The sequence below is a fragment of the Chiloscyllium punctatum genome, chromosome 25, assembly GCF_047496795.1.
Source record: "Chiloscyllium punctatum isolate Juve2018m chromosome 25, sChiPun1.3, whole genome shotgun sequence".
NCBI lineage: Eukaryota > Metazoa > Chordata > Chondrichthyes > Orectolobiformes > Hemiscylliidae > Chiloscyllium > Chiloscyllium punctatum.
The window spans coordinates 65,229,353-65,245,146 of record NC_092763.1 but is presented as its reverse complement, the minus strand read 5'-3'; the positions used below and the strand labels follow the sequence as shown (position 1 = coordinate 65,245,146).

The following is a 15,794-nucleotide window of genomic DNA, read 5'->3' as shown; positions in this document are numbered from 1 at the left end:
CTTTGTCAGGTAGCTACCTAACAAAGGGGCAATGCTCCAAAAGCTGGCACTTCCAAATAAACCTGTTGGACTATAAACTGGTGTTGTGTGATTTTTAACTTTGTCCTTAATTAGCCAGGGGACAGATAAAAGCCAATCACATTGCTGTTGGATCTTATTGAAAACAAAGGCCAGACCAGATTATTATTAACATGCATTTGTTGTTTGAATACAGCACCCCAACCCTTGAGTACACTCCCCAAAGAATGGAAATGGCTTCGCTGCATCAAGACTTCCATCTCTGTAAAACCCATTATCAGTTTATCTTTCAGTCTGTCATAGTTTGAATGAAAGCAGGCTCATATGACAATTGCAACGTTATCAAAGTAGTGTAAGTTATCGCCAGAGGAATACTTAACATGTTTATGTGACATTCCATCATCCTTTAATTTAATGAGGTTTTTCTTAAAATAATCAGTTCCACTTTAAACATTCAGAAAACATCATGGATACATTGAGGCTGTTGTAATGCTCTAGACACACAGGAGATGTTTCTTCTTGTGGGGCAATCCAGAATGAAAGGTTATAGTTTTAGGAGAAGGGTTTTAAGAGAGATAAGGAGAAATTACTTCTCTCAGAGGTTCACAAATCTGTAGCATTCACTACCCAGAGTTGAATAGATACCAGGACAACGAGTAAATTTAAGGAGAAGATAGATTTTAAATTAGTCATAGATTAAAGGGTTACAGGGAATGGGCAGGAAAGTGGAGTTGATATGGTCCATTATTCTATTGAATGGCAGAGCAGGCTTGAGGGGCTAAACTGCTTACTCCTGCTCCTAGTTATATAACCTCTAGACTGCAAAATAGAGAAATCAATGATGCTGGTTGTGTTTATGATCAGATCTGCTGATGCCAATTTATTTTTCATTTGCTTTGCTGTATTTCATTTCCTGCATTTTATTTTCAGATGCACTGATTATTCAGGCCGCAAAAGTCGTCAAGTGATCTGTTCCTAAGGGTCCAGCATTGCCGCTGAATAAGTGACCACAAGATAGCATCACAGGATAGCTGAAGCTTTCCCACATTTCATAAGTTTTTGGCTTTACTTGAGAATTTCACCAGAGTGACACATATAGCATCAATTGTCCCGTTCCATAAGACCATAAGGCTTAGGAGCAGCAATTAGGCCATTCCACCCATCACATCTGCTCCACCATTCAATCATGGCTGATAGCTTTCTCAACCCCATTTTCCCATTTTCTCCAGTGGCCCTTGTCCTCACCTCAGATCTGTCATTTTGTTTCACCCTGTTCCTTTCTTCCTCTGCTGGAGGACATTTCACACAAGTGTAATCGATACTAAAGTTGATACTAATGGATGAAAATTTCAAAAACAAAAATGATGTAGAATTTGCTAGCTTATGATGTTCAGCTTTCTGATTTGTGTTAAATCAACATGTGTGAGAAACCAGCAGGTCACATGATCCTCAGGGCCTAAACAGAAGGAAGGTGAATGCTAAGATAGTCAAAGTTGCAAAGGTAGTGGGTATATTGGTTTTGTTCAATTAGGCAATAACATGGCAGATAGAATGTGATGTGGCAAAGTGCAAACTTATTTATTTGCGTAGAAAGAATGAAAAATTAAAGTTTTTTAAACAAGTTTAGAGACTAATAAATGATTGTTTCAGAAGGATGTAGGGAGCCTTGTACATAAATCACAGAAAGTTAGCAATCAGATCCAGCAAGCAATACTCAAAATAACTGGTACATTAGCCTTGCCAGATGGGTGGGATCAATGAACGAGAAAAGTCTTACTATTAGTTATATAGAGTTTTGATGAGACTGTGTACAGTTTATTCTCATTACCTTAGGAAGAATATTCTGGCCTGAGAGGAGTGCAACAAACATTTAGTAAACTGATTTTTTTCAGCTGAAGAATTGTCATTGAGTAGAATGGGCCAACATTTTCTAAAGTTTTGAAGGAAAAGTGGTGATTTCAATAAAACGTATATTTCTTAGAGGGCTTGACCAGAGTAGGCACAGAGGTTGCTTCCTTTTTGTCTGGAAATAAGTGGTTGGCTATTTAAAACTGAAATGAGGAGAAATTGCTTCAAGGAGCATTGTCTTTCTTTGGAATTTGCCACCAATGACTGTTGTGGATTTTCAGTCCATGAGTAACATTCAAGACTGAGATGATTAGAATTTGGCACTTGTAGCAAAATCAAGGGATGTAAATTAAGGGAAGTAAAATTTATGCATAAGTTCAGACTTGATCTGATTGTAATAAAACCAGAAAATGCCGGCAAATCTCAGCAAGTCTGGTTGTATCAGTGGAGAAAGAAAGAGTTAAGGTTTTGATTTCAATGTAACTGCTTTAAAGAAGCCATAGCAGACTCACCCACAGTCACCGAATTTCTGCAAATTTTCTGTTTTCGTTCCAGATTTCCAAATTCTGCGGTATTTTGCTTTTGTGACAGTATTGAATGATGGAGCTGACGTGAAGGCTTATATGGTTTACTGCTGGTCATATTTCTTATGTTTTAATTTGAATATGGATATTTTATTATTTATTATTATTATGCTTTCCTTCTTAAGAGAAATAACAACTTGATAATCAGGGCCTAACACTACCAGTCTGCACCCTGCCCTCTTTCTTTTCACGTGAGATCAGTTCACTGAACACTAAGCAGGAATTGTAGCCTGAGACAGTTACTCTCCCACACTGCTCAGTATCCCATTCGGCAGTATATTCGCTGGTCTAACTCCTGGAGAAACTTTCCAATATCGCAGATCAGTGAAGAGATTCATGAGGTGTGGGGTGTACTTCTGAATCAATTTCTATCAGAACAAATCTGTGAAACTCCATAAAAGCTTTCACCTGATCAGCAGACTCACCAGTAAAACAGGGTAGAGTTTGCTTCTTCATCAATGTGGTCCCATCTGCACTCCATAAATTCCTCATTGTGGACAATGCAACTCACATCTACAAGTAAAGCACATCACACTCTTACAAAAGCAGAACTTGATGGATGCTGGAAATGTGAAATATTAATAGAAAATACCGTAACTATGCAGCAGACCTGGCAGCATCTGTGAAGTGAAAAACAGAGTTAACATTTCTGATGTTTAACACTTCTTCAGAATCTGCAGGGAACTATCAAAAACATAAGTATTCAGGACATATTCAGAGCATTTTAACTTAGCACCAATCTCCTCCCCTTTCTCCTTAACCCATTTCATTGGATGATTTAAAAGGAAATAATGCCCTCTTGAATGCTTCGCTTGAACGTGTCTTCACTGTACTTTTGGCAGTGCAACCCAGATCCTAACTATTCACTTCCTAAAAAATTTGTTCCTATCCTTAAATCTGCTTCCTATACAAAACTCTTCAAAAGCCATGTCCCTTGGTTCTAGATCACTTCTTGAGAAGGAAACCATTTCTCTGTATCAACTTGTTGTAGACCCCTCATGACTTTGAAAACTTCAATCAGGTCTCCTAGCCATTTTCTCACAAAGGAAAATAATCCTACCTTTCCCAATAATTCCTGGAGCCATTCTCAGAAATATCTTCTTACACTACTTCCAAATCATATACGTTCATCCAATCGTGTGCGGAACCCAGCACTATGTGTAATATTCCAGTTGAGATCTAAGCAGTGCCTGATACAAGTTCATCATAACCTCCTTGTTCTTGTATTCTGTCTAGGAGAAAGTGAGGACTGCAGATGCTGGAGATCAGCATCAGGTCAGCAGGTCAGCAGGTCAGGCAGCATCCAAGGAGCAGGAGAATCAACGTTTCGGGCATGAGCCCTTCTTCAGGAAGGGCTTCAGGATTCCTGAAGAAGGGATCATGCCCGAAACATTGATTCTCCTGCTCCTTTGTTGCTGCCTGACCTGCTGCGCATTTCCAGCAACACATTTTCAGCTTGTATTCTATCTGGCTATTAGTGAAGCCGAAAATATTGTATGTTTAATAACAGTTCTCTCTATGCACCTGAAATCTTTTAATGAATTATGTACATATACTTTCAGGTCTCTACACTGCTGCATATCCTTTAGGATTGTACCTTTTCCCTTTACAAAAAATACAAAGCATCATCTGTGGAGAGAGAAAGAGAGTTGACATTTCAAATCCAGTACAACTTTTCTTCAAAACTATTTGATAGAGGAAAGTTATTATTGACATTGAAAAAGTGCAACAAAGCTTCACCAGACTAGTTCCTGGGATGGTGGGACTGTCCTACAAAAAGAGATAGGACAGACTGGACCTGCAATTTTTAGAGTTTTGAAGAATGATGGGTGATTTCATTGAAACTTACAAACTATTCACAGGGATTGACAAGGTTAATGCAGGTAAGATGTTTCTTCAGTTTGGCAAGTCTAGATGCAGCCGACACAATTTCAAAATAAGGAAGATGCTACTCAGATCCAAAATGAGATAACATTTTTTAACTCAGAGGTTTGTGAACGTTTGGAATTCTCTCCCACAGAGAGCTGTGGAAGTCTAGTCTCTGACTGTGTTCACAGTAGAGATTTATACCTTTCTGATTATGGAAGGTATAAAGGATTATGGGGTTGGGGTTGGTAAAAGGTGTTGAAGTGTTCAGCAAGCCACGATCATATTGAAGTGAAGTGCAGGCCCAAAACGGCAGAATTACCTATCCTTGATCCTATGTTCTCTGAAGGTAGCCCATTGTTTAGTTGCTGTTTTTCTTGACAAGCTGTGGTTGCTATATATTTGACCCAGCTCTATTCTTGCCCCATTGATGTCGACTCTTTGGTAGATGATAGTTCTTACTATAAATTGACCAAAGCCATTTTGCACATGATCCCAAATCTTATGATACAATGATAACTGTCTCTTAAATGTTCCCCCATTGTCACCTGATCTACTTGGCCAATCTCATTCTCAAGAAACAGGCTTAGGAGTGAGTCTTTCATGTTGGACTAGACACATACTGCTTTGGGAAATTCTCCTGAACACAATCTCCTGCCACTCACTTCCCCTGATAGAATGAGCATCCAATGTTATAATTGGATAATTAAATCCCTTGATTAGAACTACTCTATGATGTTGAAACTTCTCTATAACTGCCTTTCACAATTGTTCCACCGCACCTTCTCACTACGGATTACACCAAACAATGTAATTGCACCCTTAGCTCTAGCCAAGTCAATTCTCTTCTGGAATCCTCTGAAATGTCCTTTTTCTTCAGTACAGGCAGTCCCCAGATGGTGAACAAGTACCATTCATGAGTCTGTTTGCAAGTCAATTTGTTTGCAAATTGGAACACAATGCAGGACATTATAAAATAACTGTCTGGAAGTACAGGAAACATGTCAGATCTTTAAAATTATGCCCCTGTATGGGATTGCATTCAGTAGTATGAGTATTTGTAAATCAGGTGTTTGTAAATCGAGATCCCGGCTGCAATACTGTCCATAATCAAAAAATGTCACCCTTCTTTGTTTATTCCCTTTCTTATTTTTACGAGTACCTTGTAACTAGGAATATTGAACTCACAGACCGGTAACTTACAAAAGAGAATGGAGTTATATATTTGAAATGGAAAATTCTGAATTGTTATAAGGGAAAGAGCAGGACTGGGAATAATTGGGGAGTGCTTTTCAAACAGCTACAATAATTGGTGGAATAAATTTCTGCTGTGCAGTATGATTCCATGAAAAAACACACAAGCTCACGCAAAATTCAACAAAGAACTGCGCGTACTGCAAATCTAACACAAAATAAGAAATAGCTGGTAAAACTCAGTGAGTCTTGCAGCATTTATAAGAGAAAGGAGAGTTAATGTTTCAAGGCTGAACAGTTCTGAAAATGGGTCATTAGACGTGAAACATTCTTTCTATTTTCTTTCCACAGATGCTGCCAAACCTGCTGCTTTTCTCCAGCAATTTCTGTTTTTGTCACAAGCTCATGTATATTGACACCCACATTACACACACCTACACAGTCCATTGAATCCACGCCAATTCTCCGAACAGCATCCCCACCCACCTACCTTATCCTTACAACCCTGCATTCCCATGGCCAACCCACCTAACCTGAACATCTTTGGACTGTGGGAGGAATCTGGAGCACCCAGCAGAAATGGGGAAAATGTGCAGACTCCACACAGACAAACACCCAAGGGTAAAATTGAACCTGGCACTGTGAGGCAGCAGTGCTAACCACTGAGCCACCATGCTCTGATATCATTAGACTCCTGTCATTGTAGGACTTGAACCTGGATCCCCAGAACATTACCTGGGCCTCTGGATTATTCGCCTTGTGATAAGACCAATAGGCAATCATCATTCCTAGATATTATTAGGGAAATTATAGCAAGGCACTTGAATAAATACAACTTGATCAAGCAGAGTCAACATGGTCCCATGAATTGGAAATCACGTTTGGAGTCCTTTGAGGAGGTAACGTGTCTGTTAGATAAAGGGAAACCTGTGGATGCACTGTATTTAAATTTCCAGAGGGCATTTGATAAGTTGCCACATCAATGTTATTGTGGAGAATAAAAGTTTATGGTGTAGAAGGTAGCACATTGGTATGGATGAAAGATGGCCAACAGGAATTAGAAAGTCAGCATAAATGGGTCTTTGAATGATGTGCCACAAGAATTTGTTCTGGGACCTCAAGTCTTTGTAACTCATGTAACTTGCTTAGATGAGGGGATTGGAGATTTGGTTGCCAAATTTGCTGACAACTCAAAGACAGTTAGGAAAATAAGTTGTGAAGAGAAAATAAGGAAGCTACAAGACCTATATCAATGGATTAAATGAATGGGCAGAGAGTAGCAAATGGAGTGCCACGTGGGAAAATGTGCAATTTTGGCAGCAGGAATGATAAAGAAGCATATCATTGAAATGGTGGGAGATTGCAGAGCTCTGAGATGCCGAGGGATCTGGGTGCCTTCATTGCCCATAATGGATCTTCACAGGGTAGATGCAGAGAGAATATTTCCTCTTATGGGAGAATGAAATTTAGGGGTCTGTTTAAAAATCAATGTTGCCCATTTAAAGCAGAGATGAGACAAAATGGTTTCTCTCAGAGGCTGATCAAGCTTTTGAACCGTCTTCCTAAAAAGATGGTCAAAGCACAGTCCTTGAATATTTTTAAGGCAGAAGTAGAACAACTTTTAATTCTCAAGGGGTGAAGGCTATCAGGGTAGGTGGAAATGCAGCTTTAAAGATACAATCTGATCAGCCATGTTCTTTTTATTTAATTCATTCATGGGATGAGGGCATCTCTAGCTAGGCCAGCATCTGTTGCCCATCCCTAATTGCCCAGAGGGCAATGAAGAATCAACCACATTGCTTTGGATCTGGAATCATATGTCAGCCAGATCAGGTAAGGATGGCAGTTTCCTTCCCTAAATGACATTAGTGATTCATTAGTTCATGGAATGCCCTGCCAGTAGCAGTGGTGGACTCTCCCTCTTTATGGGTATTTAAGCGGGCATTGGATAGGTATATGGAGGATAGTGGGTTAGTGTAGGTTAGGTGGGCTTTGATCGGCGCAACATCGAGGGCCGAAGGGCCTGTACTGCGCTGTATTCTTCTATGTTCTATGTTCTATGTTCTAGATGGGTTTTTCCTGACAATCAACAATAGATTCATGGTCATCATTAGATTTTTAATTCTAGATTTGTTGTTTAGTTGAATTCAAATTCCACCACTTGTCATGGCAGGATTCGAAGCCGTGTCTCTGGAACATTATCTAGGTTTACAGGATTAACAGTCCAGCAATAATCACTAGGCCATCACCTCCCCAATTCATATTGAATGATTGAGTAGACTAGAGGGACAGAATAGCTTACTCCTGCTGTTGATTCAATACTTGTATGTTCAATGACTTCTACTGAGCGTTGTTATATTTTAAAAGGTGGGAACATTAGATGACTGTAGATGATTTGAGAAGTATATTATCAAGTTGAGTTATTATCATCTGGAAAGTGTTGCATTGAAGAGTGTTGGTTGCAATATTAATAGTAGCAGTCAAAAAGAAATTAGTTGAATACTTGAAGGGGAAATATTTGCAAAAGTGTGGGAATAGAGCTCGGGTGCGGCATAAAATTCAAAGCTCTCTCTATGAGTCAATGCAATTATGATGAGCTCACTTGACATTTTCTGTGCAATGTGATTTGATGACTGATATCTACAAGGGGATAAAGCTACTATGTTAAATTCACTTAGAAAGAATTACAGAAGTGAACCACACCGCATTCAGTTACATCAATGTGGAGCACAGTATCTTCTTCCTTTCACCTCAACTGAGAATGAGATGAATGGGGAACTAGTTGAAGAACTATTGGCCTCCAAGCTGCTGTGTTTAAGGGAAATTTGGAGCCACAAAAAAATACATGGACACTTCAGCAATTTCTAGTTTCGTGTATTGTCCCACATTTCTCACTTCCTTTATGCTGCTACTCATAGAACTAACCAGAACACCATAAAATATAGGAGCAGAATTAGGCCATTTGGCCCATTGAGTCATAGCTGGTATGTTGCTCAATTCCATTCTACTGTTTTCTCCCTGTAACCCTGGATCCCCCTCCTAATCAATAATCCATCTATCTTAATGACTTGGCTTCTACAGCCCTCTACAACAATACTGCCACAGATTAGTCACCCTCTGGCTGAAGACATTTCTCCTCATTTCAATTCTAAAGGCTTGGCCCTTCATTCTGAGGCTATACCCTTTGGACCTGGTCTTTCCTGTTAGTGGAAACATCTTCTCCAATCCATTCTACCAAGGCCTTTCAGTTTTCTGTAAATTTTAATCAGATCCCACCTCATCCTTCTAAACTCACCAAGGAAAGACCCAAGTTCCTCAACCAATCTTCATACAACAAGTCCTTCCTACCCAAGATCATTCTTGTAAATCTCCTCTGGACTCCCTCCAATGCCGGCACATCCTTACCTAGTTACGGGGCCAAAACTGCTCACAATATTCCAAATGCAGTCTGACCAAAGCTTTATACCGCCTCAGCAATACATCTCTACTCTGTTGTTCTAATCCTCTTGAAATGAATGTTAACACTGCATTTGTCCTCCTAACTGCCAACTGAACCTACACGTTAACCTCAAGAGAATCCTGAACTAGGACTACTAAGATCCTTTGTGCTTCAGATTTCCTAAACATTCCCCTATTTAGGAATTTAATCCAAGCCTCTACTCTTCCTACCAATATGCATAGCCTCACACTTTCCCAAATTGTATCAATCTGCCACTGTTTTGGCCAAAGACCTTCTGAAGCCTCCCTACTTCCTCAGCACTATTTGTCCTTCCAACAATCTTTGGTGTCATCTGCAAATTTATCAACAATGTCTTCAAATCCTTTGTCCAGATTGTTAATGTATAATGTGAATAGTTGAGGTCCCAACACAGACCCCTGCAGAACTCCATTAGTCACTAGCTGCTTTGCTAAAAAAAGACCCCTTTATTCCAAATCTCTACCTTTTGCCTGTGAGCCAATCCTCTATGCTTGCCAGTACCTTGCTCCTAACACCATCTGCTCTTATCTTATTTAGCAGTTTCCTATGGGGCCACTTGTCAAAGGCCTTCTGGAAATCCAAATTGATCACGTCCACTGGCTCTCTGTTGCTGAACATGGCTATTACCTCCTCAAATAATTCCAAAAGATTTATCAGGCATGACCTCCCCTTGATGAAGCCATGCTGACTCAGCCCTATTTTATGATGTACTTCCAAGTACTCCATAATCTCATTCTTAATAATGAATTCTAAAATCTTACCAATGACTAAGTCAGGCTAACCGGCCTATATTTCCTGTCATTTACCTCCCTCTCTTCTTGAATAGAGATGTTACATTAGCCATTTTCCAGACCTCTGGGACCCCCACCCTCGATTCCTGAAAGATCGCCACAAACACTTCTACAAATGTCCTCGGGTATCACCTTCAAAACTTTGGAATATAGTCCATCTGATCCGGATGATTTATCCACCATCAGATCCTTCAGCTTCCCCAGCACCATTTCCTTAGTGATGGACACTACAGTCACCTATGACCCCTGACTCTCTTGAAGTTCTGGTAGGCTGTTGGTGTCTTCCACTGTGAAAACTGATCAAAGTACCTATTCTATTCCTGCACCATTTCTTCCTTCCCCATTGCTACTTTTCTGGCCTCATTTTCCAATTGTCCAATGTCCATGCTTACCTTTCTCTTAATCTTTAGAAATCTAAAAAAACTTTCAATCTTCTTTAATATTACTGGCTAGCTTACTCTCACATTTCATCTATGCCCTTATTGCTTTTCTAGTTATCCTGTGCTGGTTTTTAAAGGCTTGCAAATCCTTTCTCTTTCCACTAATCTTCACCACATTGTATGCTTTCTCTTTTGCTTTTATGCTGTCCCTGGCTTCCCTTGCCTTATCCTCTCCTTAGTATGTTTCTTCTTCTTTGGGATTTTTTTTTGCTGTGACTCCTGAATTACTTCAGAAACTCCTCCAATGTTACCCTTCCCTTCCATTCAACTCTGGCTAACACCTCCCTCATGTCTTTGTCGTTATCTTTACTCAATTGTAATACCATTACATCTGATTCCAGCTTTCCCTCTCAAACTGCATGGTGAATTCTCCTATTTTAAGACCACTGCCCCCTAGAGGCTCCTTCACCTTAATCTCCCTAATCAAATCTGCTTCATTGCACATCACTTCCTGAATTGTCCATTCCCTAGTGGGCTGTATCACAAACTGTTCCAAAAAAACCATCTTGTAGATATTCCATGAAGTCTTTTTCTTGAGATCCACTACCAATCTAATTTTCCTAGTCCACGTATTGAAGTATATTGAAGTCCCTCATGACTATTATAATAGTGCCTTTCTTACATGTCTTTTATATCTTCTGATTTATTTTCTTCCTCATGTCCTGATAACCTGTACACAACAGCCAATTAAATCCTCTGCGTCTGCAAAATCACAAATTGTGAATTCGTCTATCGCACTAAATAATAAATAATAATAAAAATTGACATCCGCAGGCAAAACTCACATTTCCACGATTTTTAACCCATTTTAAACACTTGTGAATTTCATCATTCACGGGTGTCCTCAGGATGGAACCCTCACAGATACAGAAAAATGACTGTATATGGAGTTATTTTGAGAAAATATGTTGATGCCATGCAGTGAAACAATACATGTGCTTGCTGATAAAATACAAAGAATGTCACCAGAACCATTCACCACCATCACCCAACAATAATACTAATAATATAGAGAATATATAACCATAATAAAGAGAATAACAGGAAGAAAATATAATATTGTAATATCTTCATTATATCAAAACTGTATCATCAACACCTCCATCAATTATAATTTTGACTTTGAATGTAGACAAAAGGCACAGTTAAATTTTGGCCTATTCCTCACTCTCACCCAACATTCATAGAATTATAAAATCCCTACAGTGTGAAATCACACCATTCGCCCCATCGAGTCCACACCAACTCTCCAAACAGCATCCCACACAGACCCACCCCATCCTAACCTTGTAACACTGCATTTCCCATGGCTGATCCATCTAGCCTGCACATCCCTGGTTACTATGGGCAATTTAGCATGGCCAATCCACCTAACCTGCACATTTTTGGGAGGAAACCCGAGGGACTGCGGGAGGAAACAAGAGCATCGGGCGGAAACCCACGGAGAGAATATGCAAACTCCAAATAGACTGTCGTCCAAGAGTGGGATCAAACCGGGGCCTGGCGCGATGAGGCAGCAGTGCTAGCCACTGTGCCACAGTGCTGTCCAATACATATTATAGACATGCATATAACGTTATATGCACAAATTATCCAAACACTTCAATTACATTCAAACCTGAAACTTAATTTAAGGTATCCATTATTTTACACAGAAGCCACTTAATCAAGTGTGTCGTTCACTCTAGCATTCCTATTATGCTATAAATAAATATCTGAACCCGATGACTGGGGAAGCTATAATTCCAAATCAACAATGGTCACCCTGTTTGTAGCCATTCAAGCCACACACCATCCTGACTTGGAACTGTGTCACTGGTCCTTCACTGTTACAAAGTCAAAATCTTAAAATTCCCTTCCTAACAGGATTGTGATTTGGAGATGCCACCTGGTGAAGGAGCGTCGCTCTGAAAGCTAGTGTAATTCCAGTTAAACCTGTTGGACTATAACCTGATGTTGTGTGATTTTTAGCAGGATTGTGGCTGTTTCCACATTCATGGACAACAACAGTTTAAGGCAGTAGCTCAACACCACCTCTTCCAGGACCATTCGTGTTGGGCAACTAATGTTGGCCCAGCCAGCAACTCTCACATTCTGTGAATGAATACTTAAAGCATCTATTCCTTTTCATAAATGTTTAGGCTAACACTGAATTTATAATGTTGAGGTGCTACTATTTTCAAATATCAATATGTTGAAGGAATAGATAAAAGCCGGTTTTAAGACACATTGTCATTAACATTAATAACGTCTAAGCTGTCGAATTTTTAAAAAGTATTGTATGCTACAAAATTCTAACTTCAGTTTTAAGGTGACAAGTACATCTATAAATTATGAAGATCAGAGATGAAAACACAACCTACTGGAAAAGTGCAAGTTGATTATTATCTGGAAGAAAAAAATAGATTAATGTCAGACAGTCAGAAACTTTTTCCCCGGGTACAACAGAGTGTTACAAGGGGACATAAATTTAAGGTGAAGGGTGGAAGGTATAGGGGAGATGTCAGGGGTGGGTTCTTCACCCAGAGAGTGGTGGGGGCATGGAATGCGCTGCCCGTGGGAGTGGTAGAGTCAGATTCATTGGCGACCTTTAAGCGGCATTTGGATAGGTACATGGATGGGTGCTTAATCTAGGATAGAAGTTCGGCACAACATCGTGGGCCGAAGGGCCTGTTCTGTGCTGTATTGTTCTATGTTCTATGTTCTATGTTTCAGTGATGCATGATTCTTCACCAGAGCTTTTCCAGTATTGTAAGTTAGGTTTGAGGGTGTATGTATGAAATTGTGTGCTACTCTGACCAAGTTGCTTATTCCTCATCAGACTGTGGGGTTAAACAAGAAACAAGAAATAAATCAGCAAAAACTAACTTACCATTTGACTGTGCATGTATTTCCCGACTATATAAAAGAATCAGCCAGGACAGATAAATCTGCTTCAGCCATGTTGATACTCTCAAGAAACAATTCCCAGCCATTTTCATACTAACACTGTTTTATTAAATGAGATTTTTATATACAATCTCCTTCTCCTTTCATTTTCTGTCATCCTTAATTTAATTTTGCTGTTTCAGGAACATTTGCTCTCAGTTCTGTTTTTGCTGTCCAGCGTATGGTGCCTGAGTATAACTGAAAAGCTGTGACTCAATCTCTACTTTTAAGCCTAAACGTGGAGAATTTTTTGAAGTGCTGCAGAGAAAAGTGAAATATTATCATGGAAAACATTTACCATACTGTTTTCAGTCAAGGAAAGAATTCCTTTCTAGGCCATGTGTAGTGAAATTTTTAATCTATTCTTCATAAATATACTGTAATTTTGCTACAAATAGCGCTTAAAATAAATTCTTCCTTCTCCATTTAAGGATAAAATCATAGTGAAGAAGCAAGCCATTGTGCCAGAGTCATATCATTGAAAGAACTGTTTAGTTAGAGCCATGTACCTATATTTCACTATAGCCCTGTAAATATAGTCTTCATTGGTAAAATAATAAAGAAAAAAAAATTATTCCATTTTAATAGATTTTAATGTTTACTTTTTCTGGTTAACAGCTTGACTAATGGTAAGATTCAATTGATACAGTTTGAACTGAGCGTCAAAATTAATTTGACCATGTCCCCACCTTAACTGATTTGTGGCTGAGATTTTACTGAAGAGAGTGGACAGATGATAGTGAGCCAATACCACCATTTGACAACCCACTAACCACCAGCTCAGAACATTAGTTCCAGGAATGTGCAATCATGAAGTAGAGATACCAGTGAAGATTCTTCACTGGAAACTGTTATTCAGAACCCAACATTCTCATTCCAAGTGTATTGTAGTGCACGAAGAGTTGCATGCTCAAAAAGAATTTAAATTTGGAGTTTAAATCCAGATGCTCAGTATTTGTCAAACCAGAATCAGATTGCAACCTTGACGAGCTAAGTGACTGTCACAGACATGACAGGGCCAGATGTAAGCGTGAATGGAAAGAACTTAGATTACTTACAGTGTGGAAACAGGTCCTTCGGCCCAACAAGTCCACACCGACCCTCCGAAGAGTAACCCACCCAGACCCATTCCCCTATATTTGCCCCTTCACCTAACGCTACAGGTAATTTAGCATGGCCAATACACCTAACCTGCACATCTTTAGACTGTGGGAGGAAACTGGAGCACCCGGAGGAAACCCATGCAGACATGGGGAGAATGTGCAAACTCCACATAGACAGTTGCCCGAGGCAGGATTTGAACCCAGGTCTCTGGCACTGTGAGGAGGCAGTGCTGGCCATTGCGCCACCATGCCACCCTGTAACAAGATGTTTCCCACCTCTCTGTACTTAGCTTGCCCAAACCATAACCCAAGCAGGGTGGCACCATGGCTCAGTGGTTAGCACTGCTGCCTTACGGCGCCAGGGTCCCAGGTTCAATTCCAGCCTTGGGTGACTGTCTGTGTGAGTTTGCATATTCTCTGTGTGGGTTTCCTCGGGGTGCTCTAGTTTACTCCCACAGTTCAACAATGTGCTGGTCAGGTGAATTGACCATGCTAAATTGTACATAGTGTTAGGTGCATTAGTCAAAGGGAAATGGGTTTGGGTGGGTTACACTTTGGAGGGTTGATGTGGGCCAAAGGGCCTGTTTCCACACTGTAGGTAATCTAATCATTTAATTCTATAATCTGCCTAACCCCATTCACTGCTTTTTGAATTTCACAGTTCACAGTAGTGAGCAATTCAAAGGAGAGATGCCAAAGGCAATTCTGGAATTTGAAATGCAGGGATGGAAAGACATTATCATGTACTCTCCTCACACCACTTCCAGCAGCTGCAATGTGATTTAGCTTCAAAAGCCTCTTGTATTGAAGATGCCCAGATTAGACTGAAGAATGTTAAACTCAGCAAAGGTTGGAAAGCAAAGATTCACAGTAGAAGGATTTTATAGAGAATCCCATTACTTCTGTTTGAATGAAAAGCTCACATTTGTTTAGTGATCCTAAACTCCCACTGATTTTGCAAATATTAAATTAAAATTCAAAGAGTAATGGAAGCATATATTTCTGGTTCCAAGGAAAAGATCATGAGAAGTGTTAGATATTAGAATTGGAGCATAAAAAGCTTTTACTTAATGTGATTTGGAGCACAGTTATCATGTGGTAGTTCTGAAAACTTAGTAACCCTTAATGTCAAATGTTTCAAAATGTATCATCATGATATCTACATCTGATGCTATCATAACCAAAATGACTTTGTTAGTTCTCGTGCCTTTTCTCCTTCAGAGGAATAAAGGAAAGTTTTCACAAATTGTCCATTAAAATGCAAAGCATCTGATTAGTTTACTTTATTTTAATTTATTTTAAGTGGTTCAAGATTTAAAGAAAACTTTAGGTAACGTTAAGAATGGAACTGGGAACATATGTCATAAACAAGCCATATAAGAAAGGAGAATTGAGGCATCATTCAGTCTAACAATGAGACAGTGTTATTCTGGAATCTAATATAGCTAGTCTCTGCTACAACATTATGGTTTATCTCCTTACGGGAAATGACAGAGACATTGGCTAGTCTGTGATATCCTTCATGGTTGAACAACATGCAACGC

General features: G+C 39.6%; 1 protein-coding gene across 1 annotated transcript in view; it reads right to left on the bottom strand.

Annotated features, from left to right (window-relative positions):
• Positions 1 to 13,194, bottom strand: part of LOC140495682 (cytokine receptor common subunit gamma-like) — a 62,246-nt gene extending 49,052 nt beyond the window's left edge. Inside the window, exons 1-2 of the mRNA XM_072594666.1 lie at positions 13,092 to 13,194; positions 2,876 to 2,963 (exon numbers count right to left, since the gene is read on the bottom strand). Coding sequence (XP_072450767.1) covers positions 2,876 to 2,963; positions 13,092 to 13,194 — 191 coding nt within the window. The remainder of the gene's footprint in view (positions 1 to 2,875; positions 2,964 to 13,091) is intronic.
• Between the last annotated feature and the right edge of the window lie 2,600 nt (positions 13,195 to 15,794).